Source organism: Urocitellus parryii, chromosome 13 (assembly GCF_045843805.1).
Source record: "Urocitellus parryii isolate mUroPar1 chromosome 13, mUroPar1.hap1, whole genome shotgun sequence".
Classification (NCBI taxonomy): Eukaryota; Metazoa; Chordata; class Mammalia; order Rodentia; family Sciuridae; genus Urocitellus; species Urocitellus parryii.
In genome coordinates this window covers 66941896-66967755 of record NC_135543.1, presented here as the reverse complement: position 1 = coordinate 66967755, position 25860 = coordinate 66941896, and the positions used below count along the sequence as shown (strand labels likewise).

The window sequence follows — 25860 nt, the reverse complement described above, 5'->3', positions numbered from 1 at the left end:
CTCAGCAGAAAGCAGGTGTGGCAGTCCTGCAGTGTCACTCACCATACTGAAAAGCCGTGGAGAGCCACAGCTCTCAGCCAGTGAATGTTCTGGAACATTAACCCCATGGAGTATTACACAACCGTGAGAAAAGATCACCACAGAAGCTTTTCAGAAGCAAAGAGAAGGGCCCCTTAGGACATGGGGTGGGGAAGCGTCTCATCTGTTTGGCTCAGCACACAGAAAATGAATTCATGTAGAAAATTCAGATAGAACATGGAGCAAGGAAAACAAACAGTGCTGGCGCGCTGTGGAAGGCAACAGGCCATCCAGGTGCCCGCAGCACACTTGGCACAGTGGGGACTTCAGCAAAGCAGGGTCCTCTAGGCTGGGCTACAGGAGCAGAGAAACACACAGGCCGCACACAGGATGTCAGCCCCACTGGCTAAATGGGTCAGCAAAAGGATCAGAAACCTGAGCCCCGGGGTGTCATTAAGCAGTTGCTGCTAATGTGTTAATTTTTTTTTTCCTTTTTGGTGTCATGACGTGGTTATAGTTTGTTCTCTAAGAGCCCTTACTGTGCAGAGAGAGAGACTGGAATATTTATAAGGAAAGAGTCTCACTGCCTGCACTTCCTCCACCACCGGGGAAGGGGAAGCGGGTGGGGCTACAGGAAGTCTGAACGGGAGACCAGCAAGGCTGCTCTCTGCAGAATGTCGCCTGCCACTCTCTGGATGGCAGGAGGATGGGGATTTCCAGAGCTGCCCTCGGCTTGTCTTTCACAGCAGGGCTTTAGGCAAGGCAGTGGGGGGTGTGGTGGAAAGAGCAGCTTGATTTGGGATCAAGCCTCGAATCTGAATTCAGCTAGATGAATTCACAGAGCGGATGAGCGTGCCCAAGTGGGCCAGACTGTCCTGCAGCCCTGGCCACGGTGCACCGCCTGGGAGCTCTGGCAGGTCTGCTGGCTGTGGACCGGTGAGCAGCCTTTCACTCCTGGTGGCCCTCCTTCCTCCTCCTCCTCCTCCCTCTCTGCTTTTTACTGGGTCCCAGGGCACATCACCACGGCAACCATCCCCAGGAAGGCCCAACAGGGAGGGGCCAGCCCTTGGCACACAGGAGGAACCCTTCCAGGCCCTACTCTTTCTGCTAGGTATTTCTGTATCAATAGGAAGGGAGGCAGGAGAACAAACTCTGGCCTCCCGCCTCGGGCCTCCCAGCTTACACACTGAAGCCGTGATCAGCTGCCACACCAAGGACACACAGGACAGACTTAGCCCGGCGGGGACTTAGGCAGCCAGTGTATCCTATGGCTCTCGGAAGCCCTTGCAGGGGCAGGAAAGAATGAGAGCCAGATGGAACACTCTGGCTCAGCCCCAGCTTCAGCCACACTCACAAGAATAACCCTCGGGAGCTGCAAAGAGTCTTCTCTTCAATGAGCTCTTTCTGCCCTTTAAAATCATACTTCATTTTGTGAATTGAGCAAAATTGCAAATGCAAATGGACAATGAGCCCTGGGACTCCCGGCAGCCAAGGCAGGCATGCCCAGCAGCTTCAGCTGCTTTTCCAAAGGGACGACCTGGGCCCTTCTGACAGCCCAGCCCCGCGTGGACAGAAAGGGGAGAGAGAGGCCGCAGCCAACAGGGAGAACCCATGTGCAGGGGGCAGAGCCTGCCGTGCTCACGCTCTGCCGGTGCCAGGAGGACGACGTGGTGGCAGACTAGTGTGAGGGAGTGACAGACCAGCCAGGCAGCTCTCAGGGGAGGGGCAAAGACACAGCCCACGCACAGGGCAGGGGCCTAGTCTCCCTCTGAGGACTTGGCTCCGCTGCCCAGGTCACGGGCAAATTCTCCTCGGTTGAGCACTTGGGCTGTGAAACAAGCAATTGTTTAATTTCCTTCAATGTTTAAAAAAAAAAAATCAGAATCAAAAATAAATGCCCCGTGTGACCCCCTGGTGTTCAGCTTCCCAGATCTTACACATCACAGCCGTCCTGCCGTCCTGAAGCCCTGCCTTCTCACAGACTCTCGTGACAGTGTTCCCCACACTTCAACCCTGTTTTCATCGTTGATTTTCAGTGGCTGCCGTGGGCGAGACATGCCAGGAACTACTGGACATCCCCTTGGGAGGCTGGACAGCGAGGCCAAATCTAGGGCTTCATTATTACAAACGAGGCTTTGCTCTCACCTCTGGGGGGGCAGTCTGAGAAGATGGCCCAGGCCCAGGGTGTGTCAGCCTCATCACCACCAGCACCTGCCCCAAGGTGTGGCCTGTCAGCTCTGTCACAGCTCCCTCAGCCCTGGTGCCCGCTGGGGTCTGTTTCCAGACAGTATGTCCCTCTTGCCTGGTCATGTGGGTGTGTCAAAGGCTAGATGGCCCATGGTTCCATTGCTCCCAGAAAAGATAGGGCTTTTTATGGCTGGCTTCTGGGGGTCTCCCCAGGGAAAACATGGCTGAGAACTGATCATAGGCCACGTTAACCCTGACCAGAGTCAGTGCAGCCCAGATGGCTCTCATGACTGGATCCCCCAGGGCCCTCAGACCAGGAGGCCAAGGGGACAGGGCAGGGGTGGCTCTCAACTCACCGTGGCAGTGGGCTGCTGGAAGGCCCCCAGCGAGGGCAGGCTGTGCGGCAGGCCAGGTCCCTCGCTCACAGGGGGGCTGCACACGCATGGGGCCAGGGGTGGAGCAGCGTCCACCAGGGAGCCCAGTACCATGCTCTGCTGGCTGCTCTGGGAGTCTGAGTACACCGTGGAGCCCTGGCCGCTGTCAAAGGTGCTGTCCGCTGGGGAGGACAAAGGTAGGATTTAGCAGGACCCTCTGAATGCCACCCCCACAGCACTACCCCCATGCACAAGGTGGCTCATCTGTAGATTCTCCTCTGCAAGACAAAGGCTGGGTGGTTGTTCCAGGTTACATACATCATACTTGCATGTTGTTTAAATGATCAACTGCTACAGAGCCGCAGGGGCTGAACCTGTGCCTGACCCTGACATGGCCTGCTATCAACACAGCACGGATGCCAGGCTGGGCGTGTCTCACCGACACCCTTGTGAAGCAGACACCACCACCCCCACCCTGTCCCACAGATGCAGACCCCGCCACGCTTTACTAGCTCATCCCCGCCCTCAACAGCACCAGGTGGCTTAGAAGGTTGAGCTAATGTCCTTGTAAAGAAAAAGCTAATGTTTTAATTGTGGAGGAAAACGATTCTCGCTGTGTTTATAAGGGGCTGGGGTTTTCCAGACTGATCACCTTCACACACAGGGCCCAGGGCTGCACAGGGAACATGGGGGTCTCAGACCATATCTAATTTAGTTGGAAAACAGGAGTTGAAAACCCTCCATGTCTCAGTGAGAGGCCCGGAGAGGGGGCTTTACCCGCCTCTTTCATGCAGGAGACAAGGAGGCAGGGGCAGCACAGGGGGTCCAGTGCTCCAGCTGGGCGACCCAGAGGCTGACCTCCTGTGGGTCAGGTTGGCCTGGCCCCGTCCTCCCTGGATGCCCGAGATGGCACAGGCAGATCCACCAGCACATCTCGCCAAGACGTGCCTGGGAAGACAGCCTGCTGCAGGGTCACCCAGGTCAGGAGTGGAGATCAAAAACTGGTCTGAAGGGGGCTGGGGCTGTAGCTCAGTGGCTGAGCACTCGCCTTGCATGCGTGAGGCACTGGGTTCGATCCTCAGCACCACATAAAGAAATAAATAAGAGAAAAATAAACTGTTTAAAAAAAAAAACCGGTCTGAAAATGGCACTTTTGATTTACTGCTTCCAGATTCCACAGGTATGCCACCTAGAGAGACAGCTACTTTCACCAGAAGCCACATTTGGGAGTGACCACTGACATTATAAAGGGGAAGTCGGGTTGGCTTTGCAATTTTTCCCAGGGACTGCTTAGAATCTATTTAACCTTAAGAAGACCTGAGGAACACTGGGGTTTAATTAGGCAAAACCAATTAGACAAGCAGCTCTGATTTTTAATGAGCCAACTGGTCATTAAAGTGGTCATTGCCACTTAGGAAGGGAGGGAGGAGGAGGAAGGAGGGGGAGGGAGGAGGCCGTTACAGCCTGAATACGTTGCAACCGAAGCAACTTTAACCATGTGTGTAACATTTTAGATTCTGAAAGTGACTGTGTTTAGTACTTGTATAATCAAAAAATTAATTTTAGAAATCATTTTGGGGCCCACTGACAGATGGCGCTGCTGTGGTCCTCGGCTTCCAAGGAGGCTCGTGATGGCAGGAGCCCTCCCACTGAGTTTGATCAGGACTATTGGTGGGTAGCGAAGGGAAGACACGCGGGAGAATCGTGAAAGGTGACGTGGTGTTGTGCATTCCAGTACAGAAATGAGCATCTGTTTACCAATCCTGCTACCTGCAGGTTCTGCTCAGATGATGTTCAGGTTGTCTGGTGTCCCTGTCAGGTCCCCTTGAAACAAATGGCCTGGGCAGGTCACAAGATGCTATGATTCTATTCCAGGCCGATTCACATAGTGGACAAAGCCACATCCCCTCGTCCTCAGCTCGCTGTGGAAGTTTTGGACATTGACAGCAAACACAGGACACCTGTCTGCCCATCATGGAGAACACATTTGGCCAATGTGGAACATTCTGTGGCCCAAAGGGAGAGCGAAAACAGGACAGTCAGCACAAAATGCAGAAGAGTATGTGAGGGTGCCATCCACTGGAGGGCAGAGGGAGACCCAGAGGTGTGCGTGTGTTCACATATGTCCACATAAACACGTGCATATCTACATGTGTCGTGGTCCTGTATGTGCACGTGTATATGTAAGAGGGCACATAAGGGATGTACACGTGTTTGTATCTATGTGCCTGTGTGTCTCTGTATGGGGTGGGTAGGCATCCGTGTCTGCGTGTGTGTGCACATGTCAATGTGCATATGGGGGCCATGCATGTGTCTGTACACTCAGGCATTTTGTGCACATACGTGCATATGCATGTGAGTATGACACTACGCACATATGTGTGTATCTGCATGGATATTTGTGTGTCCTCATGTGTGGTGGGTTACACGTGTGGATTATCTCTGGAAGGACAGTCAGAAGACTTGGAGCATCCCTTGCCTGGGGAGGACGATTAGGTGACTTAGTATACATCTTCTTAGAATTTCTAAATTCTGAATAGACAATTCTCAGAAGAGGATATACAATCAATCAACTAATATATGAAAAAATGTTCATCATCTCTAGCAATTAGAGAAATGCAAATCAAAACTACTTTAAGATATCATCTCACTTCAGTCAGAATGGCAGCTATTATGAAGACAAACAACAGTAAGTGTTGGCGAGGATGAGGGGAAAAAGGCACACTCATACATTACTGGTGGGATTGCAAATTGGTGCAGCCAATACGGAAAGCAGTATGGAGATTCTTTGGAAATCTGGGAATGGAGCCACCTTTTGACCCAGCTATTCCTCTCCTAGGACTATACCTAAAGAACTTAAAAACAGCATACTACAGGGACACAGCCACATCAATGTCTATAGCAGCACAATTCATAATAGCTAAACTGTGGAGCCAACCTAGATGCCTTTCAGTGGATGAATGGATAAAAAAAATGTGGCATATATACACAATGGAATATTACTCAGCAATAAAAGAGAATAAAATCATGGTATTTGCAGGTAAATGGATGGCATTGGAGAAGATGATGCTAAGATAATGCTAAGTTAGCCAATCCCAAAAAAACAAATGTGAATGTTTTCTTTGATATAAGGAGGCTGACTCAGAGTAGGATACGGAGGGAGGAATAGATGAATTCCAGATAGGGCAGAGGGGTGGGAGGGAAAAGGAGGGGGCAGGGGATCAGCAAGGATGGTAGAATGTGATATATATCATCGTCCAAAGTACATGTATGAAGACACAAATTGGTGTCGACATACTTTATATACAACCAGAGAAAAGAGATGAAAAATAGTGCTATATACATGTAATAAGAATTGTAATGCATTCCTCTGTCATATTTATTTATTTATTTACTTTAAATATTTATTTTTTAGTTGTAGCTGGACACAATGCCTTTATTTTATTTATTTTTATGTGGTGCTGAGGATTAAACCCACGGCCTCACACATGCCAGGCGAGGGCTCTACTGCTGAGTCATAACCCCAGCCCTGTTATTTAATTTTTTTTAATCAATAAAAAAAAAAAGAATTTCTGAATTCTATACTCCGAGACCATATCACCTATTTTAAAGAAATCATAGTAACTGAGTACAAGCACCTTGAGAGGTGCTCAGGGCATTAAACTGACCTGCACCTGATGTGCACTGACCAGCCCCTCAACATGTCTGATGGATTTTCTCATAGCCGATCAAAGCTGACTTACAACATTGGACCATCGAGGGGAACATATTTCTAGGTCCCAATCTGGGGCTTTTCAAAGTGTGACAAATGGAGACCTTTTATTTCCCATCCTAGAAATTTTTTTAACCAACTACAATGGTAAAGTGTGGGGCACTTGTGGTGGTGTATCAGATCGGGGACCTCTCCCCCCGCCCCCAGAAAATGGTGCTTTTTAAATTGATTTTTTAGATTTATCAGAAAAAATGGAGCAATGATGTAGCTACTTTATTCTCCAAAGCAAACCTGAGCAGGTTAAAGTCAGCAGCAGGAAAACTCCCTCAAAGTGAATTTAAACAGCCCACTTAGAAGAATTTTTAGCTATTTTCATGATAAATAAAGAATGTGCGTGTTAAACAAATTGAACAGACTTTCTGTCTTTCCACATGAGCAACCTGAAATCTTGGCCTGGCCAGGTCATTGGAATCTGTAATTCTATTCCAGGCCAATTCACATAGTGGACAAAGCCACATCCCCGCCGCCCCAGCTCACTGCTGAGTTTTTAGACACTGACGGTGAACACAGGACACTTGTCTGCCTGTCATGCAGAATACACTAGATCCTCTCAAAGTGGTCTTTGATGAAGCCTGTTTCAAAGGGACTCCGAATTCATTGGTAATGCTTGCTTGAAAACATTCAAAAGGGCTACCGTTTTACCCCTGGAACAGAGACATCGGATAATCCTGGTTTCAAAGGCCCCAAGCCAAGACAGCTGTGCTCTCCAGGTGAGGTACAGAGTCCTCTCCAAGGAGCAGGTGACTGCGCACAACCCCCCATGAGGCCCAGACTGCTTTCAGGCAGGGTAAGGAATCTGCGGCTAGTCCACAGTGCGCAGTGGGGAGCTGGGATTGAACTGGCTCCCTCAGGGTCTACTGGCTTGGGGCAGATTTGACCCCATCTGCCCTGAGAAGCAAGTCTCCAGGGAGCCTTTCAGGTCACAGGTCACCGGGAAACGCAGGAAACGCCACCAACCCTTCCCCTGGAACAGTGCAAACCTGCATCTGCCCTCTGCAGTCCACGGGGGAGGCGGTGGGAACAGGCTCACAGAGGTGAAGGAATCAGGCCTGCATGTCCCGGAGTCTATGGATCATCTGCCACCACCCAGGGACGTACCCCTTCCAAATATCATGATGTGCCCAGGTGCCAGGAAGGCTGGCAGGAAGTGAGCCTGGCATGGACACGGTTCCAGCCAAGCTCCTGGGACCACCTACAGCTGGAAGCAATAATCCAGCCGCACCAGGACAGTACGGAGCTCACCAGACCACACTCTATCTAGCCTGCCACTGTGCCGACCTGGATTTCCTTACAAAGCTTGCTAATACAGGGTGAGGACTCCCCGCCCAACAGCTGGTCTCACAGCTGGCTGCAGTGACCCTCTTCCATGTACTCACAGGCCAGAGAGGTGGCGCTGGCAGGCAGTGTCGGAGGCAGGAGGTGCTGGTCAGCCTCAGGCTCCTCGGGCTCTTGCTGCCCAGGCTGCCCGGCCTGCGCATGGTAGGTCACTTGGACCTGCAGGGGGGCCGGCGGACCCCTGGTCTTATCAGGGCTGCCTGAGTCCTTAGGCTCCTGGGACTGCAGCGCAGGCCAGATCCTCTCCCGACGCCACTGGATCAGTGCCACGCGATCTCGGATGGACTTGGCCACAATCTTCACGTCACTCTCGTGGAAGAATCCAGAATCGATCTGCAGAGGCAGTCACGTTGTCAGTGCCTTGGGAACCAGCTGACCCCCACGTGTGCCCCACCACCGGGGGCTAGCCCTGCCACCTGCCCTGTGGGCTCCTGCTGATGGGGTGCTCTTCCGAGGGTCCCCTCACCTCCCACCTGAGTGGTTCCTCTTAGGATGCTCTCGTCTTCCCGGGAACAATCACCCAGCTTTGAAATGAATCTGTAGGGCCCTGCTTTCCGGACCACAGCTGGTGCAGAGCAGGTGTGCTGACCTGCCTTCTAACTGGAAGGCAGAGGCCTATTCTGTCACTTGAGAGCGGAATAGTGTGCACCGATGCTTGGCAAAATCCTAAGACACATTTATCACACAGAGTGTTTGAGCACATTTGTCAAAGAGCCCCGAGATCTCCAGGAAGCATCGTGAGCTTGCAGAGAATATTCATAGCAAAGCCACTTTCCAAAAATAGAGACTCCTTTTGAAGGGGCTGCTGGCTGGACTGCGGGTGGTGACTGCAACACACGACACTCGTCAGCACAAGCACTCCAAGTCCACGGGGGCCCCCTCTCCCCTCCTGAGACCTCAGCACTGAGAGACGGTGGGGCGAGGCAAGCTGCGCCTCCCAGGGAGGGAGCAGTGTGCACAGAGGTCTCCTGGCACAGGGACCAGGGCAGTGTGGACAGAAGCACATAGGTGGTGGGCAGCATGGCTGGAGGTTATGACCACGCAGCGCTGACCCACAAGAACCTACATAAGGAACAAGGGCAGCCAGGTTCCTCACCATGGAAAGGCAGGAATCCGGAACGGGACCTGGTGGTGCTGGTGGGAACTGGAGCTATTGGTGACAACTATACAACAGACACAAAGACACAAGCATGCGCAAAGGACGAGAGTGTGTGTGTGTGAGAGTGTGTGTGTGTGTGTGTGTGTGTGTGTGTGTGTGTGTGTGGTGTGTGTGTGTGTGGGGGGGGGTGTGTCCTGGTGAGCTCTGTCCACCGTGAGGGCCTGGGAGCAACACCCAGAGCCCAATAGGAAACCAGAGCCATGGCAAGGACCAGTGACTCAGGGCGGGGCAGGAAAATGATGAGAATGAGCCACTGTGGGGACGTGCTCGGGGGATGACAGGGACGTGCAAAGTGACACAGGCGCCTGTGCCAGGGTCACTCACTGGCAAATCTGGGACAAATGAACAGCGATACAATGATGGTCTGAAAGACATTTCCACAAATTTTGACACACATTTTATCTATGGGACTGGTACAAATCATCTGGGGGGTGTGAGGGACAGAGTGTCCCTGTCCTCCCTCCCTCCCTCCCCTCCTTTCCCTTGGACAACGCTGCTCCGTGCCGAGGCCCCCACGGCAGGCTGCCGGGTCTCTGAAAGCCCATCAGGTCTGAGCCCCCCGCCCTGGCTGACCCCTGAGCCACTGCCACCCCTGATCTCAAGGCCACACAGAGCATTTCCAGCGCGGCACTGGGGCAGTGTGCTGTAAACAGAGCTCAGACATGGGAGACGAGTAGGGGGTCCAGCAGAACCCTGGGCTGCGTCCCTGAGAGACAAAGGAGGGGACAGTCTGCTGGACAATGACATTTACATAGTTTCAAAGAACCTCCCCACAGGTCACACACCAGGGACACAAGATGAGAGAGACCCCCCGTGGAGAAGTCACGGGCGGCATCCTGGGAAATGTGACCGTCAGAACCGTGTGCCCCAGGCAGGCTGTGGCAAGGAGCCCTGTTCTGGGAGATTCCTACAGACGCACGATGGCCTGACTCAGCAGGGCCAATCCCCGAGGGCTGCCCGAGCCTTCCTGAGGATCAGACCACAGAAGCCGAGGGACAGAAAGGGCCGAGGGGACACGTGACGCTGGTTTGAAGCTCTTGTGTGTGGCGGTGTTGCTGGGACACTGGGGACCTGAGCAGCCCCATGATGGGACAGTGGTGACATGTTGATGGCACTTTTGACGGGGACCACTGTGTGTAGCTGTGCAGGAAAATGTTCTGTTTTGTGGGAAATTGAAATAAAAGTACTTGGGGCAACGGGCAGGGGGTTGGCAGCCTATTCTCCAACGCTGCCTGGGAAAGAGTTCTTTGGAGTGCCTCGTGCAACTTTTCCTTGAGTTTGTGATCATTTCAAAACCATTTATTTCCAAACAGAATTCTGCTAGAGAGAAGGACACTGCCTCATGAACACACCCAGGAGAGACCTTGGTGACTCGGGAGCGGCAGGAGCAAGCCAGACACATGGCCAGGGGAGGGTCAGTGGACAGGAAGCCAGAGGTGGGCACAGGGTCCTCAATCTACCTGGAAAGCTCCCTGGGCCCAGGACATTCCTTACTCCCAGAGAAGGGCACCAGCCGGAGGTCGGCTTCTGGCCTTAGAGTCAGGAGAGGACTTTTCCAAGGACCCCAGACTCTCACCACAGGGACCTCCATGGGGAGGCTGAGGACAGACAGGCCTGACTACGGTCAGATGTGGACTGCAGTAGGCAGCCCCATCAGCAGGTGGCGTCTCTGTCACCGATCCTTCAGGGCAGTGTTAGGCGGGACCCAGAGCTCATGGGCGAGGCTGTTCCTCAGGCCTCAGGTAACCTCGGGTCACAGAGCCGGTGTGACCTATGGGACCAGAGGCTACCAAAGAAGCCACTGCCCACCCCAGGTTATTTCTGTCATCTGTGACACCACAGCTACAGCCTGCCCCTCCCCACCTGTCTTTGGGGTCTCCCAGCCTTCCTCACGAAAGCATTTCTATTTCCTCCCCAACAGGAAAGAATGCATCCAGGTTCAGTACCGGGCTGGCGTGTCCCCGTTCCTGGGGTTCTGAAGGGCTGGGCCAGGCACCCTTCCTCTCTGCTCCCTCCCCCAGCCCCGTCCTGTGCCAGGCTGATCTGCATCCCCGCCCGCCCCCTGTCCCCATCTTATCCTCCCTCCTCTGGAGCTCATTCCAGGAGCCTGCATCTGGATTCTGCACCTGGGTTTGTTAAGAGCAGTCTCAGAGTCCGGTGTGTCCCCAGATCATGATGCAATGCCACATGGCAAGTTCCCCTCCAGCTTCAGCCCAGGCAGGGGTTGGTGGCAGGAACCCAAGAAGGGGTGGGGGCTGGACCCCCAGTGATGATTCTGGATTCTCTGGTGGGTGCAAAGGAGGGTGAGGCTGGGACTGGAAGCTGGACAGGCCTCCTGGGGTCCAGCCCCCACCCCGAGGCCTAGCGTGGGGCTGTTGTGGGAACGGTGGCTTCCAGCTGGTCACAGGCTGGGCCTGTTCTGTTTCCTTGGCAGGGTGGGGTGTGTGTGGCTTTGTTATTGCTCTGTAACTGGACGCACTCATGCCCTTCTGCGTGGATGCGCTATTTCACGGATGGCACGTCTCATGATGAAAATATGCAGTAAGAGACAGGAGGTGGGGGAGGGAGGGAGTGGGGAAGAGGAGCGGGTGGGCCTCATTGGAGCCGACACAGGGGCAGAGCCTCTGGGTCTAGCCAAGTGCCAGGGACAGGCTGAGGTGACAGTTATGTGCACCATGTCCCTGTCCTGCAGCACGCCATGTCACTCTCTGATGACAAACAGAGACGAGGGGAGTTTTGAGAAGTACATGATCTAGGAACAGCTAAGCAGAGCCCGGGGAAGAAGGCCAGGGCACATCTGGGTTTGGGACATGGCTGTCTTACAAGGCCATCAAAGCCAAACTGGGAGGCGAAGGTCCTGCTGAAGCCCAGACATTCAGAATCCACTTGTGTGGGATCTTGGGAACCTTCCAGGAGGCACCCACCGCACTGGAATCACCGCACTGAACCCCGACACCCCTGTCGCACCTTGGCCATCCTGTGTACCTGGCCTCCCAGCTCTGCTCCCACATCCCCCCACCATGGCCAGCCCCAGCCGGGCACAGGCTCACTTACAGAAGGAATGAGAGGACTTTGTGAGCCTGCTCTTCCCGAGTCTCCTGGGCCCCAGGAAAGCCAGGACACTCACAGTCCTTATTCTTGCCCCTGGCAGTCCTGATAGAGGGTCCCTGCAAGGCCAGAACCAGTGTAGCACCTCGAGAACCTGTCAGACTCCCTCCCGCCCTTCCAAAAGGCTGCCTTCCCACTTCTGTCACCAACAGCCCAGCACCAACAGCCAGCACAGTGTCCCCAGACGGGCAATCTCAGCCTAGGCCCTCAGCACCAAAGCTTGGCTCTCACACCACACACGCCGGGCATGCAGCTCACTTAACCCATACTATTCGCAATAAAAAGCATCGGGGGGTACCATATTAGTGAATAGAAGTTGTGTCCCTGAAGGCCCAGGATGGGTAAGGTTGTGGTCATCTGAACGCAGTGCACAGTACACCTGGACCATTAAATGGGAAAATGAACCTCTGCACATCACGTCTGAACAGTGCTATCACAAAGCTCCCGCCAGGAGTCACAGAGCTAACGGGTCCCCTGAGATCTACTCACAGCAACAATTTCTGTGTCTGGGGCAGGGATGTGACCAGAGGCAAGCCAGGTGAGGGTGGGCGGGCCTGGGAACATACGTGATGACTTTGCAGCATCTGGAGGTGACCGTGCAGCCAGCCCCCCAGAGAAGTCATCCTGGGCTCCAGCCCAACAGTGGGACGTCACACCTACCCTCACCCTCACTGTAAGACCTCAGTCATGCACTTGGGCCATTGGACAAGGAAGGTCGAGCCCCAGCCAGGCCACGGGCAGCCCCAGGAGGTGCCTCTGCCCCAGCCCCTGGGTGCCTAGGCCCTGCACTCTGGGCACATCGTTCAGGCAGGGGGTTTGCCGGGAGCAACCCCTCTTGGAGTTGTGACGAGGCCAGGGTAGCACAGATATACCCCCAGCAGCCCTGCAGCCTGGGACCCCAGCAGGATCTTAGTTCACCCTGACCCCAGAGCCATGTGGCAAACCCCAGGAGCAGCTCCGTCCCACCCCGTTTCCCTTACCAGGGGACATGGCTACAGGAAACCCGACCTCACTGCACAACCCAAACCCACTGCCCCACGGACCCCTGGTGTGCCCTGGCAGGTAGATTGACGTGAGGAGCAGAGTCTTCAGGGAGATGAACAGAAGGTTCCCAAAGCCACCCTCTCAGCTCCAAGGGACTCACCCCCTCCTTCCATGGCATTACCAAGCCTCAGGTTCCCCATCTGAGCAGGGCCACAAGGATTGTGGCAGGTAACCTGTGTAGAGAGGCGTCCCCTCCACCATCCCTAACCCCATCCAGGGACATGTCCAGCTCTCCTCACGGGAGGAGCAAGGAACCCCCAGCCTGAGGACCCGTGACTCACGGACATTCTCAACAGAGGTGCTATGTTCAGTGAAAAGCTTATTTAAAACAAATTAAAAGGGACAAAGGCCTTTGGGGCAAGACATGTCAAGCTGATGGGTCTCCTGCACTGGTTCGTTCCTTCTCAGTTTTCCAGCTAAATATTAGTGGCTCGTTTATTTCTAATGTACCACTTTCTTATTTTGCAAAACCAAGGCCTTTCTGGGCTCCTGTCCTATGTGGTTTGACCCTTGGTGACTTCCTTGATGTTGCTCCTTCTGGTACAGACTTTCATGTCCTTCTTGTCAATCTGTTTGATTTATTGTCTAAGTCAGTTCATCTTATTAATAACACAGACATCTGTCCATCTCCTGGCCCTACACAGGGCTCTCAGAAGCCCATAGCTGCCTTGGCAGGACAAGACCTCCACTTCTCTGCCTCTGGGAAGTCAGCTGCCCACAAGACCCAGCAAACAAGCCCTAACTGGACAAGGCTGTGACCACCCCCCTCCTGTCCATGAACTTCAACAGCCCCTCCCAGCACAGATCATAAAAATATTCTGTCTGTTCAGTGTGAGAGCCACAGGCTCCGTGTGTATGAAGCACTTGAAATGTGGCCAGTGAGAGTTAATTTTATATTTTAATGAAATTAATTAGACAAGCGCTCTACTGCTGAGCCATAACTCCAGCCCACCCCCCTCCCTTTTTTTTATGTGGTCCTGAGGATCGAACCCAGGGCCTTGCCCATGTGAAAATATCTAATTTTAAAGTATTACAGTTTCTTTTAGAAACAATTCAAAGTACTTGACATGCAATATAGAAGCTTAATGTGTACCTCATCAAAGAGCTCATGGATTAAACCAAATTAGTTCCTTTTATATACACTCTCTCACTACATAAAGGGAATACTTCCTGGACTAACATATTTGTATGTTAAAAGTAACTTGCAATTGCCCAGCAGATACACAATTATGTGCAGAATGGGTTGGGATCCTATCTTATGATAATAAGACTAAAAAAAAAAAAAAGAAAATTAATTAGATTTCAAATAAACTACAATTTTAGCAGGCACATGTGAGCTACCATTTTGGATGTCGTAGCCCAGAGAATCAAGTCAGATAATTCAGTCTGACATTCATGGCTCTAAACCCTATCACCTGTCCCCGCCCCATACATTCTGCATAATTATGATTACATCATTATTTCTAGCTGTGTCTGCCTGGACTGCCACTTTTGCTGTCTGTGCTTGGTGGTTCCATCTCCTGTCCTCACCCCCTGCAGACTCAAGGCCTGTTCCTGAGGCACAGCCCTGAACCCCAGGAAGAAAGAGGCCACTCTCCCTCCCCCGCAGACAGAGGCAGGGTGGCAAGGAGGGAGCAGGAAACAGGGGGGGAACTAAGCTCTTCTATCACTTTTCTAGGTGGGAAAATATCAGATCCCAAAAGAATCGCCACTGAAGCAAATCTGGCAAGAGTCTTGTCAAAACAATCGAGGCCCTTCCTTCCTGGAGAGTCCCAGCTCCTGGCTCACTCTCCCTGTTCGCGTCGGACTCCTCCCGCATGCTATATCTCAGCCTCCCCTCTCCCGAGGCCACCGAGGAGGATCCCAGCTTCTCCGTCACTGTGCACACACACCAGCAGCCAGGTTCCCAGGCCCCTCCTTAGGACTGCCCGTGCTCCTTTTGTCCCGTCTGGCTCTCGCCCCTGCAGGACTCAGCTCCTACCAGGGAAACTCCCTGTGGGCAGCTTTCCTTCCAGTCTTTAGAATCCACACGCCTCTCACCCACCTGCACCCCAGACTTGCTCACGGCCTGTCTGAGCCCACTTTCTGGGCACATCAGGCTGCACCAGGTACCCACATATTACCATTTCCTGAGCCACTTCATCGGGGGTCTCCTTCTCCAGGTCAAAGGTGAACTCTATGGCGCCATTGTCCTTGGGTTTGCCCTTCAGCTTCTTGGGGTCTTCCACCCAGAGCCGCAGGGCAATGGTGGACTTCCTGCCATGGTCCTCCTCAGCCAGTTCCACTCTGACACCAGTGTCCTCTGCAAAGAAGGCGTGGCTCAGCAGGTCCTTGATCTCGTACCTGGAGGGAGAACAGCTCACAGGCAGGGGCTCGGGGACAAGGGGCTTCTGTGCCCAGGCTCCCTGTGCAGTGCCTGCATCCACAAAAGGGCTGTGGCCACACACTCACGCATGATATTGCACATGGGCATAGGCTGCCACCCATTGCAGCTGGGCACTAGGCAGGCTGTGCTAGAAAGTTCTCTGACTTTACTACTTGGTGGGCCTGAGGATGGCACCCGACAGCATTCATTTGCCTTCCTTAATTCCCAGGAGAAGAGGAAATGTTCTGATCCACATCTGAACCCACCTACTGCGCTGCATTTGAAGACTTCCATCTCCTCCCCCATTATAAAAAGAAAACAGGCTCATTTTTTTAATCTGTCCACTATACAGACAAAGCCCCTCCTGATATGCACTGAGCTTTCCATCCCCACCTGGCGCTGGGTGGAACCAGAGGAGTCAGATCCCCACCCCCTCGTACTCCCCCCAGTGCCATGAGGGGGTTCAGGCCTCCCTGAACCCACCGAGGTGGGCAGGCCGCCTTAGAGATGGACTGAACAACCGATTACACAAAATAGGCAGCCCAGAATTCAGAAGGGAGGGAAGGGGCGGAGGCAGATCTGGAAGCCCCAGGCACAAAGGTATTCGCTGAAGTTGGAGAAATGGACACAACTTCCAGGAACAACTAGAGAAAAAGAAAAAAAAAAAAAAAAAAGGAGCAGAGGGAAGTCCCAGGTTCTCAAACACTAGAGGCTGGGATGGGAATGTGTTCCCAGACAGCAGAAAAGGACCTGAGCCGGAGGGTGGCCCACCCCCTCCCCCATCTCCCCAGCCTGGTGTTGCTGTGGCCTGAGCCAATCCATCTGGCCTCTGAAGTTCTCTCTTGTTAGCATGTGGCTCTAAATACCAGCTGGAGTGGTTTCAGCTGGAGAAAGACCCAGAACCCAACACCGCACTGGAACTCACCTTTCCTCCTTGTTCTTGCAGATGCACTCCCCAATAATCTCCTTGATTTCAGGATCATGCACTTTCTCAAAGCTGGCTGGCTTGATGCCCTGAGAAGGATAAAGCAGAGTCACCTGACACCATTCAGGAGCTGACAGGCGCCATCTCCACCCCTTGCAGAGAAATTGCCTCCGGCAGGATAGCAAAACCCGTCTTGGGCTCACCCTACAGAGACTACAAGGACACGGGACAAAACAGGCCAAATGGCTACAGTCAGACGATGGAGGACAGGTGGTGCAGGATGCTGGGCTCAGAGAAAGAAACCCCTGGAGCCCTCGCTCTCACAGCCCAGCTCACTGCCTGGGACAGTTCCCAGACTAAGTAAGGCACAGAACCCAGTAGAGCAGGGGTCCCATTGAGTTGAAGGTGGAGCTCAGAAATCAGGAGGGTGAGAAGGCCAAAAGCAGAGTTCTGGAGAGGGTCTCTGCAGAATAAAGAGGGTGGATGTCTGCATTTGGTCCCCATGAGTCTTTGCTTAGTACCACACCACAAATGCATAGTCAGCACCACAGGGTTGGATAGAGAACCACCAGGGAGCTGTAGGCAGAGCCATTCCCAGAGTTCACCCAGAGCAGAGACAATGTAATGTTTACGATGTACAGCATGCCATCAAAAATTACTAGACACCCTGGGAGGCAGAAAAATGTGACCCAAGACCAGGCAGGAAAAATGGTCAACAGAAACGAGAGAGTGCTATAACCTACAGACAAAGAGGTTAAAACTCACTGCAGCTATATATAAATCTTAAAGGAAAATGTTTATTATGAGGAACAGAAACGATGGATATTAAAATAAAATTAAAAAAAGAGGGAGGGACCAGAAATGAATAACATGACATTGGAATTGAAGGTCTCATTGGAGCAGATCAACCACCAATCAGACAGTGCAGAGGGGAAACCATGGCAGCAAGGTCCATCAGAAACGGGGTACAGAGAGAGATGGCCACAGAGGCTCTGTTCTGCTCATTTCAGAATTTGGGACACTATAGCAAGGTTGAAATAGGCACATGACACATATAAAACTAAGAGAAAGGGATGGGGGTGGGGATAGGAAAAAATTTTTGAAGAAGTGCTGGCCAAAGATTTTCCAACTTTGATGAAAATTCTGTGCCCCAGGATGAAGCACACTCTAGCCCCAGGCAAGACACAAAGCAGAACAGGGAAGAGATCAGAGAGTTGTGTGAAGCCACAGAGATCCACTCTTTAATCTCTGTCCCCACCGCGGGAAGCCAGGAGCCTGGTTTCCTACCATTTAGGTCTCTGTACGGAGGACACCTTCTCCAGCTACCGTATATCTGCTGAAGTATGTGGCAGCCACCACAGACACCAGCCCCCCAGCCTCCCGCCCAGGTTGATGGCCCCAATCCCCATCTCCATGGTGACCATCACCCTGGCAACAACACACAACGCAGCTTCCACCTGTGCTGCAGAATCGGACACTGGGGTTGACACCTCAAATAGAGCAGTCAGTTTCTGGAAAGGTGTTGATCAGCGCTTGGCTGCGGAGCCTCCCCTGAGTGGAGCCTCCGGGGCCTCCCACACCAGCTGCCCCGTCATCTGGGAGGAAGAACCGCAGCCACGTGGTAGGTGTGACGCTTCCCACAGACCAAGCCTGTGTAACCACACCTGGGATTCCTCCCCACAACCCCTCCTGGAGGGGGCCCGAGTGCTATTTGTGGTCACCGCTGCTGGCTGAGGGCCAGGCCGGGAGACTTTCAGGCAGAGGGGCAGGGGAAGCTGGGGCCAGGCCGAGGCCAGTCGCTCCTCGGCCAGCCAATGCTCACGTGCTCCTGTGCCGAGGGACCACAAATGCAGCCCCGCAACAGAAACAGAATCTCAGAAGCAGGGCCCCCGAGGGTTCATCTGCAATCTGCTCTTGGGGTACGGGGCAGGGAAAACGAATTAAAAAGTATTTTAAAACATTATCACAACAAGATTTAGCCTTCTTTTGAAAGCCTTGTCCTGGATCTTTTTTTTTTTTTTTTTTTTTTTTTTTAATTTAAAGACCATAGAATATAAATTTGCCCAAAGAGACTGAAACAGGGAGGGAGGAGAAGGCAAGGAGGTTGAGAGAGATGTGCACACAGAGCTCAGCTCCTGGAGCCCCCAGCCCTGCGGACATGTGCATAGAACCTCAGACCCCAGTCTGCCACACACCCCCTGGCCCAGAGTCAGGAGCACACTCAGCCCTGAACCTGGGGCCTTTCCATCCCCCCTCCCAGGACAGACCACCGTCCACCACAGTGCAAACCAGAAGCCCAGAGGCCCCTCCCCCACCCTCCCCAGCACCCACTGCAGACCACCCTCGCTCCCCTCAAGGAACTCTGTGCCAGCGTGTGGACTTCAGTGTCAGGTCCAAGAGATCTGCCAGCCAAAGACTCTCCCCCACCGCTGCCCACAGCACACACCAGAGGAGCTCCATCAAGTGACCGACGACTTAGAACTAACAGCCCAAGGAGAAAAGCAGGGACCATCTACCAAGAGGGCTCAGCTGCAGGGGTGGCCGAGGGCAAAGCTGAACCACCTTCCGGCCACCCAGCTGCGTGGACAAGTCACATGCCCGACCTGGGCTGCTCTGGCTGTGTGCTCCCAGGCTGACGCGGAGGCAGTGAGGACTCTAGGGACAGCCACACCTGTGGCCAAGGTCAGGGGCGGCTCTGCGGACCTTGTGGCCTCAGCACAAGAATCGAGATGGGACAGCACAGAAATCAGCACCGAAAAGCCCTGGCCTGGCCACTCCACCTCCACAGGTTCCACTTTCGTTCCCTCGTCCAGTGGGGCCACCACAGAGGGAGAACAAGGCCCATCTGTTTGGATAGCTGAAGCCATCTGATCAACTCCAAAATCACAGTGACGGCAGAACAGGGATTAAAGTTCCCAGGCTGGCCAATGGTGACAGCCGCCCAGAGATACGCTTCACTAGGGGTGATGGCTTGGTGAAAAGGAAAACAAACTGTGGTTCCAAAACAAAGAAGATGGGGAAGCCAGCAACCCTGGGGCAGCCACAGCAGGGCCCCCAGGGACAGCCAGCCTGGGCATACCTCCTGCAGGAGCCCTGGTGGAGCTTCAGCCTCCTGAGCCTCGGTTCCTTTGTCACCTGGGCCCCCCAATGCTGCATGTGTGGTAGCCTCTGAGGCAAAGCACTGCCTAGGGTGCCCGGTCATTACCATCATGGTTGCTAGGAGACAAGCCTCAGTGTCCCCATCTGTAGGATGGCCATGCTCTCTCCTTTTCTTATGCCACCATGGGGACTTCCCCAAACCCCCCAGAGCCAGCTGAGGCTCTGGTCCACACCCACGGCCACATCCCCATTAACAAAGAGCGGGATGGACTCACACAGGTGACCTTGCGGTAGATCTGCGCAGCATTCTGGCACTCTGAGTAGGGGTACTCCGAGGTGGCCATCTCCAACATGCACATCCCGAAGGCATAGACGTCAACAGACTCATCGTAGTGTTCCTCGTACATCTCGGGCGCCATGAACTCGGGCGTGCCTGTGCCAGGAGCAACAGATGCGGTGGTCAGGTGGCCACAGCCCAAGAGCACCAGAAGCCCCCTCAGTCTCTCAGAGCCACCCAACCGCCTCCCCTTTCGCCCCATGGCACTCTCAGGACACCCAGCTCGACCAGGTCCATTCTGGCCCCCATGATTCAAACAGGTATACTCTACAGAAGAAGCTTCCAAAACTTCCACCTGGAGCCTTCTAATTCCAGCACTGTGATCAGTTCACAGCATACCTGCTGCCCACAGAGCTAAGAGACCATGACCTCCCAGAGGACACGTCCCTACCCTGGACACACCCCTCCCTTGTGCGTGGATATTATGCCCCTGAGGACAGGCTCCGCACTGACCAGCACCCACTAATCCAGAGCAGACAAACCCTGGTGGTCACCACAGAATGTCTTGTAACTGCAAAAACCCAGGAGGCCCTAAGTATTCCCAAACAGGGGAATGGCTAGGTTTGCTGGGCACACCTCACAACAGAGCGCCACACAGCTCCTGTGGCTATCGTGGCAAAAGATAGCAAAATAGCAACTACCTGGCATGGTCCACAGAGCCCTTAAGACGGGAACTGCTCCGTGTATTAAACACGTAAGATCCAAACAGTGTTGGCACTGAGTCTTTAAGGATCTAGAAATGTAGGACAGGCTTGTAAAATAAACTGCTCAGGGCCTCACCGCGTGAAATAGCACTCCCAGCCAGATGGCTCGGTGGGGATAGGGGGATTGATTTTCCTATTACTTATTTCTGGATTTTCAATTTTTTTTTTTGATTTCTGGGTTTTCAAATTTTTTCTATAATGAGATTTTGCTTTAATAATCACAATAGCCTTTTATTAAAACAGGTCCGACTAAGTGTTGAGCTGATATAGGATAAGAGACCTCAGAGTAAGGCTGCTTGGAACATCTGTAGATTTGTTGGAAGATTTTTCATAACATTCTAGGTTTTGTTTTTTTTTTAAGTTGTAGTTGGACACAATGCCTTTATTTTATTGATTTATTTTTATGTGGTGCTGAGGATCGAACCCAGAGCTTCGCACACACCAGGCAAGCACTCTACCGCTGAGCCACAATCCCAGCCCCTCATTTTTTGGGTTTTTTTTTAAGCATATGTAAAATCATACAAACCTATTAATTGCAGTAGAAAGCACATAATGGGTTTTCTCTTATGCATTGTTTCAATTTTCAAAAACATTAACATTTTGGGTAAAAGTGGGGAAAACAAGAATGTATATGTAAGTGTATATGCAGGAATACAGCATTCTAGAAGAATCCACCAGAAACAGCAGGGGCTGAATGGAGTCGGAGGCACCTGACACTGGAATTTTGATCCTCTTGGGTTTTTGAACCACATGGTTACATTGAAAATGTTTTTGCACTGCTCATTAAGTTCATATTTTTATGTTTCCTTCCATCCCTAAGCCTGTCACAGAATAGTAAATGTGCTCCCTAGGCCGGGGCAGTGAGCAAGGACAACACAAAAGCCACAGCAGGGAGGTCACAGACTGCACTGGCCTGAGCCTTGGGGCTGGTGACAACATGAACACCTACCCTCAGAGGGGCACGTCACCAACTGCCTGGGCCTGGACCATCTTGACCCCTGAGGGCCCAACATGCAGGAGATGGAGCAGCTGAGTCAGCAGGAAGCCCCACACTGCAGGAAGGAAGGGCCTGCTCTGCGGGGGCCACTTCAACTGCCCACAGTGCCACCCACGCCAACAGTGGGACAGCACACAGAGACGGCAGAGAAAAACCACCACAAAGCCCTTTTCTGCTGCAGGAGCCGGCCAGGAGGCCCAGGGGGTGGACCCTCAGGCCTTGGCCTGGCCACCTCTACCGCAGGACCACGGGGAAGAGCTTGAGGGGAGCTTGGTCGCCAGGGCTGCGGGAAGGAGGCCAGGAGTGGAGCTGGCCACTCCCTGGCACCTGCAGGGACCCCACTCACCCAGTTGCCCACACAGCACCAGGGCCTACGAGGAGGTCCCTGGTCTCGGTCTCCGTTGAGACCTCAAGGAATGGAGAACCTTGTTCTTCAAGAAAGACGTCACCACCCCAGACGGCCTGGCTCCAGGGAATGGGCTCTGAGGGTGGGGTGGGGCTGGACCAACTCTGGGCACCGGCACCGACAATGCCTGACTCTACACACCTGGACGCCGGGGCTCTCTTCTCCTTCCCTCACACAGCAGCCATTAAGATCTGAATTTTAGCAACAGTGTGTGTGTGCAGGGGCGTGTGTGCTCATACCCACGTGGGTCCAGTGGACAGTCCACTCCCTCTCCAGCTTCTCCATCAGCTGCAGAGCCACTCCCAAGGAGCCCAGGCCCACAGACCCCTTACACACCCTCCAGACCCTCAGGTCTCTACAGATGAAATTTTGCATCAAGTGAACTCTGGGTCCCATCTCTCCTCCCCGAACCCCGCTGTGGCCGTGAGACCAGGCACTGGAGACCGCGCCTGGAGCAGCCCCCTCCCACTCCCTCCTACAGAGGGCAGGCAGAGCGATGGCCACAGTCTCTCTTCTGCTTTTTAACAGAGAAGTGGCTGCAGCTCTGTGGCTATGAGGCAGGAGAGGTAAGGAGGGAGCCCGACTCTAGCTGTGGAAACTGCTCTGCATTAGGATCTGCCTATTTCTGGGACTGTCCTGAATGACAAATGACTTCCTCTATGGAAATGGAAGCTCTAATCCTAGCCCTATCTGTCCTCAAGGTTTATGTTAGAACAAAACCAAACTAATGTAAGTTGGGCCTCGCCCATCTTCTCACTGGACAGGCAGAACCTCCCTCCCTCTCCCCCAGCAAGATGGACGCGGGGAGATACTGGGAGATACTGGGAGATTGCTGGGAGTCCTTAACAGCCTGGAGCCCCTGAGTGCTTATTTGTAATGGCCACAGGTGCCCAACAGCCCAGTCCCTCTCCCACCATCCACCCGGCACATCAAGCCCATCCACTTGGCTCTTTCTGGAATAACCACCCTCAGTTCTCCTTGGCCGCCTACTCAGTTCACTCTCTCTAGGCCTGGTTCCATCGTCACTGCCTCCAGGAAGCCCTCCCAGGTGAGCCAGGCACTACATGGCCACCTGCACAGGTGGAGACAGCAGACACGACTGCATCCCTGTCCCCCATCCCTCAGGGCCTCACCCCGCCTGGTCTAGCTCATGTAAACCAGAAAACACACTCACAGTGAGGCTGTGAGATCCGTGCCATCAAATCCTGTTGGGGACAGCTAAGAGCACACAAAGATGGAGACCAGGGTGACAGACAGCAGGGGTCATGATGTTGAGGGTGGCATGAGGACAGTGCCTTCCTGAAACCAGATGCTCTCCCCCCTCGAGCAGCCAGAGGACCACTGACCCCCACCCTGACATGTGTCACATCTAAAGTGCAGACCTCAGCCTTCCAGGGGAACCCTGATGGCCACAGCAGAAACAGGTCCACAGCATCAACCGCTCCCACAGGTGCCCCAGACGGACAATCAGCGGGGGGCCTCCTCCTGGAGAGAGGGGGCCTGTGGCCTGAGGCTGTCCTGCCAACAGGATGACAGACTCCAGGAGGGCTTGGCCCGTTTGCCACCAGGGCAGGCACATTGGTGGGCTGCCTGAGCTGACACCCCTCTTCACAGGCACGGGGGCCCTACTAAGAGACCCAGGGGAGGGATTCCATTCGTAGGACTGGGGGGGTCCCACCTGCCCACCCCCAGCTGTTGGCCCCTGCTCAGGACGGCCTTCTCCCTCCAGTGAACAGGGAAGCCCCATGAGCAGAGGCAGCCGAGGACACTGCTGGTCCCAGCCCCTCTCGTCAAAGCTTCCTGGGCTCCAACTGAGCAAGAGCCGGGGTGACGAGGGATACACCCCGCAGAGCTGGGCCACTGTGCACAGGGCCTCGCTGCCCCTGCCACAAACACCCAGTCTCCTTCTCAACGGCCTCACGCCATGCGAAACCATTCCCAGGACAGCGACGAGCTTGCGGGTCAGTGGAGGCCCAGGAGCCCGCTGGTGCCCTGGCTTCCTCCAGTGGGATGTCCTTTGTCCCAAATGTTTACTTCTGAGGCAAGTCACCAAGGGCAGTCTCCTGCCACGTGACAGCCCAGGGTCTGAGACCAGAGTCACTTCCAAACCAGCCTGGGAACTGCCCAGAGGTCCCAGCTGGGGTGCGGGCCACCCACAGTCCTGCAGCCCAGCACTTGCCCCCTCCAGGATGGAAACTAGACCCTCCCCTGTATCACCCATTTCACAGTCAGAGAAGCTGAGATTTGGGTCCATCTCTGCTTCCTACAACTCGACTCCCCTGGGGCCATCAGAGACCCTGTGCCCAAAGGGCCTCCGCCTAGACAGAGACAGATGCATCTGCCCCCCCCCCCGCCGTGTCCAAACACACTGCTCCAACCAAAGCAGTTCCTAGAGATCATCCGGAGTTTCATTTTCCCAAATAGGCCAAGTTCTTTCCCCAAATGTGCAGCAATATCATGAATTCACTGAGCCCAGAGACCAGCCACTCACTGTCCTGGCGTAGCCAGCCCTCATGCAGGAGGGACAGGCTGGGTCTTGATTAACACGGACCTCAGTGAATTCTCCCAATCCCTCGGGCATCCTGACTCCCAGAAGGAGATGCTCCTGCGGCTCCTCCAGGCACATTCTTCCCAAAGTCCACAAGGACCCTCTAGGGGTCTGGTGAACTGTGAGCACCACAGTGCCAGGACCAACAGGAGTGGACACAGAGCAAGATGTGAGCCCCCACCCCCACAGCCCGGGGTCCTCTTTCCCCAGCTGCCAAAACCAGCCCCAGCATCACTGTCACAAGCTCCCTAGTTCCTCTGTGGTGGTGCCCCTTCCCCTCCCTCAAGTGACCACCACACCCACACATACCACAGGAAGTTGGCACTTGGCCCACCACCCCCACCAGATGATCAGAGCTGTGACCTAGCACAGCCAGGGAGTTACTGCAGAGACCAGCCAGGCCCCGAGTCTGGACAGGGTGGAGATGGGGGATCAGAGTCAGCATGTCCAGCTGGAGCGGGCAGTGTGTTCCCTACCAGGCAGGTCTCCTGTCCAAGCCCCAGAGGCTGGGAGGGACAGTTCCGTCACCCAGCCTGAGGCCTCACGCCCAGATGCCCCCTACTGGATCTCCTGCACGAGTCCAAGGTGGCCAAGCAAAAGCAGATACTTGTGGCCCCTCAAAGGCTGCCGGGTCTCACGTGGGCTCCCAGGGCCTGGGGAGAGGAAATGGGCTTACCTATCACACTTTTGGCAAAGGATGCTCTTTTGAGGGTGGCCAGGCCCAAGTCACCAATCTTCACAGACCCAGTTGGCCCAGTGATGAAGATGTTATCACACTTGAGGTCACGGTGGATGATGGGTGGTGTCCTCGTGTGCAGGAAGAGCAGGCCCTTCAGGATCTGCCGGCACCAGCTGCGCAGCACCTTGGGCTTCATCACCTTGAACCGCTTCAGGTACCTGGGATGGGGGCAGGGCTCACCAGGCGGCTCACGGGCAGAGGCCCCTCGGCAAAGCCTCACCGGGTACCGTCCAGCCTGTCTCACAGCCCGTCCACTGGCACTCGGGACTCACTTGTGATGGGTTTAGGGTGACAGGGGAAGGCTAGGCAGTTACGTTCCAGGATTATGCAGCCAGAGCCAGGCCCAGGACAGAGGCAGCCAGGCCAGGACTGTGACCCTTCACTTGCTCCTTGCACTAGAGACCTTGCTAGTAAAGCCCCTGCCAAGCACAATCCCGATCTCACCCTGAAAGGGGCCAAGGTCAACATAGAAGCCACCATGATAGGTCAGGGGCTCAGCCACTGGATGCTCAGAGTGAGGGCTGGGGTGAGAGGAACCACGGAGGCCAGAGGTCAAGAAGGCCAGGCCTCCCTGCAACTCCCCACTGTGTGATCTGCTCTAGGGTGTCCCTAGAAGACAGCAGCAGGTACGGCTGGCACACGGGCTCTTCCCTTGCCATGCCTCCACCTGTGAAAGGAACTGTCCTGTGGCACAGGGACACTGAGGTCCTGTCTGAGACGATCAAAACAATTCAGATGAACCC

General features: G+C 54.1%; 1 protein-coding gene across 7 annotated transcripts in view; it reads right to left on the bottom strand.

Moving 5' to 3' along the window:
• Window positions 1-25860, bottom strand: part of Wnk2 (WNK lysine deficient protein kinase 2) — a 124043-nt gene that overhangs the window by 57170 nt on the left and 41013 nt on the right. For all 7 annotated transcript variants that reach the window (XM_026406923.2, XM_026406926.2, XM_026406922.2 and 4 more), the window contains 6 exons: window positions 25055-25275; window positions 19662-19819; window positions 16288-16376; window positions 15121-15340; window positions 7728-8019; window positions 2562-2761 (listed from right to left, as the gene is read on the bottom strand). In XM_026406923.2, coding sequence (XP_026262708.1) covers window positions 2562-2761; window positions 7728-8019; window positions 15121-15340; window positions 16288-16376; window positions 19662-19819; window positions 25055-25275 — 1180 coding nt within the window. The remainder of the gene's footprint in view (window positions 1-2561; window positions 2762-7727; window positions 8020-15120; window positions 15341-16287; window positions 16377-19661; window positions 19820-25054; window positions 25276-25860) is intronic.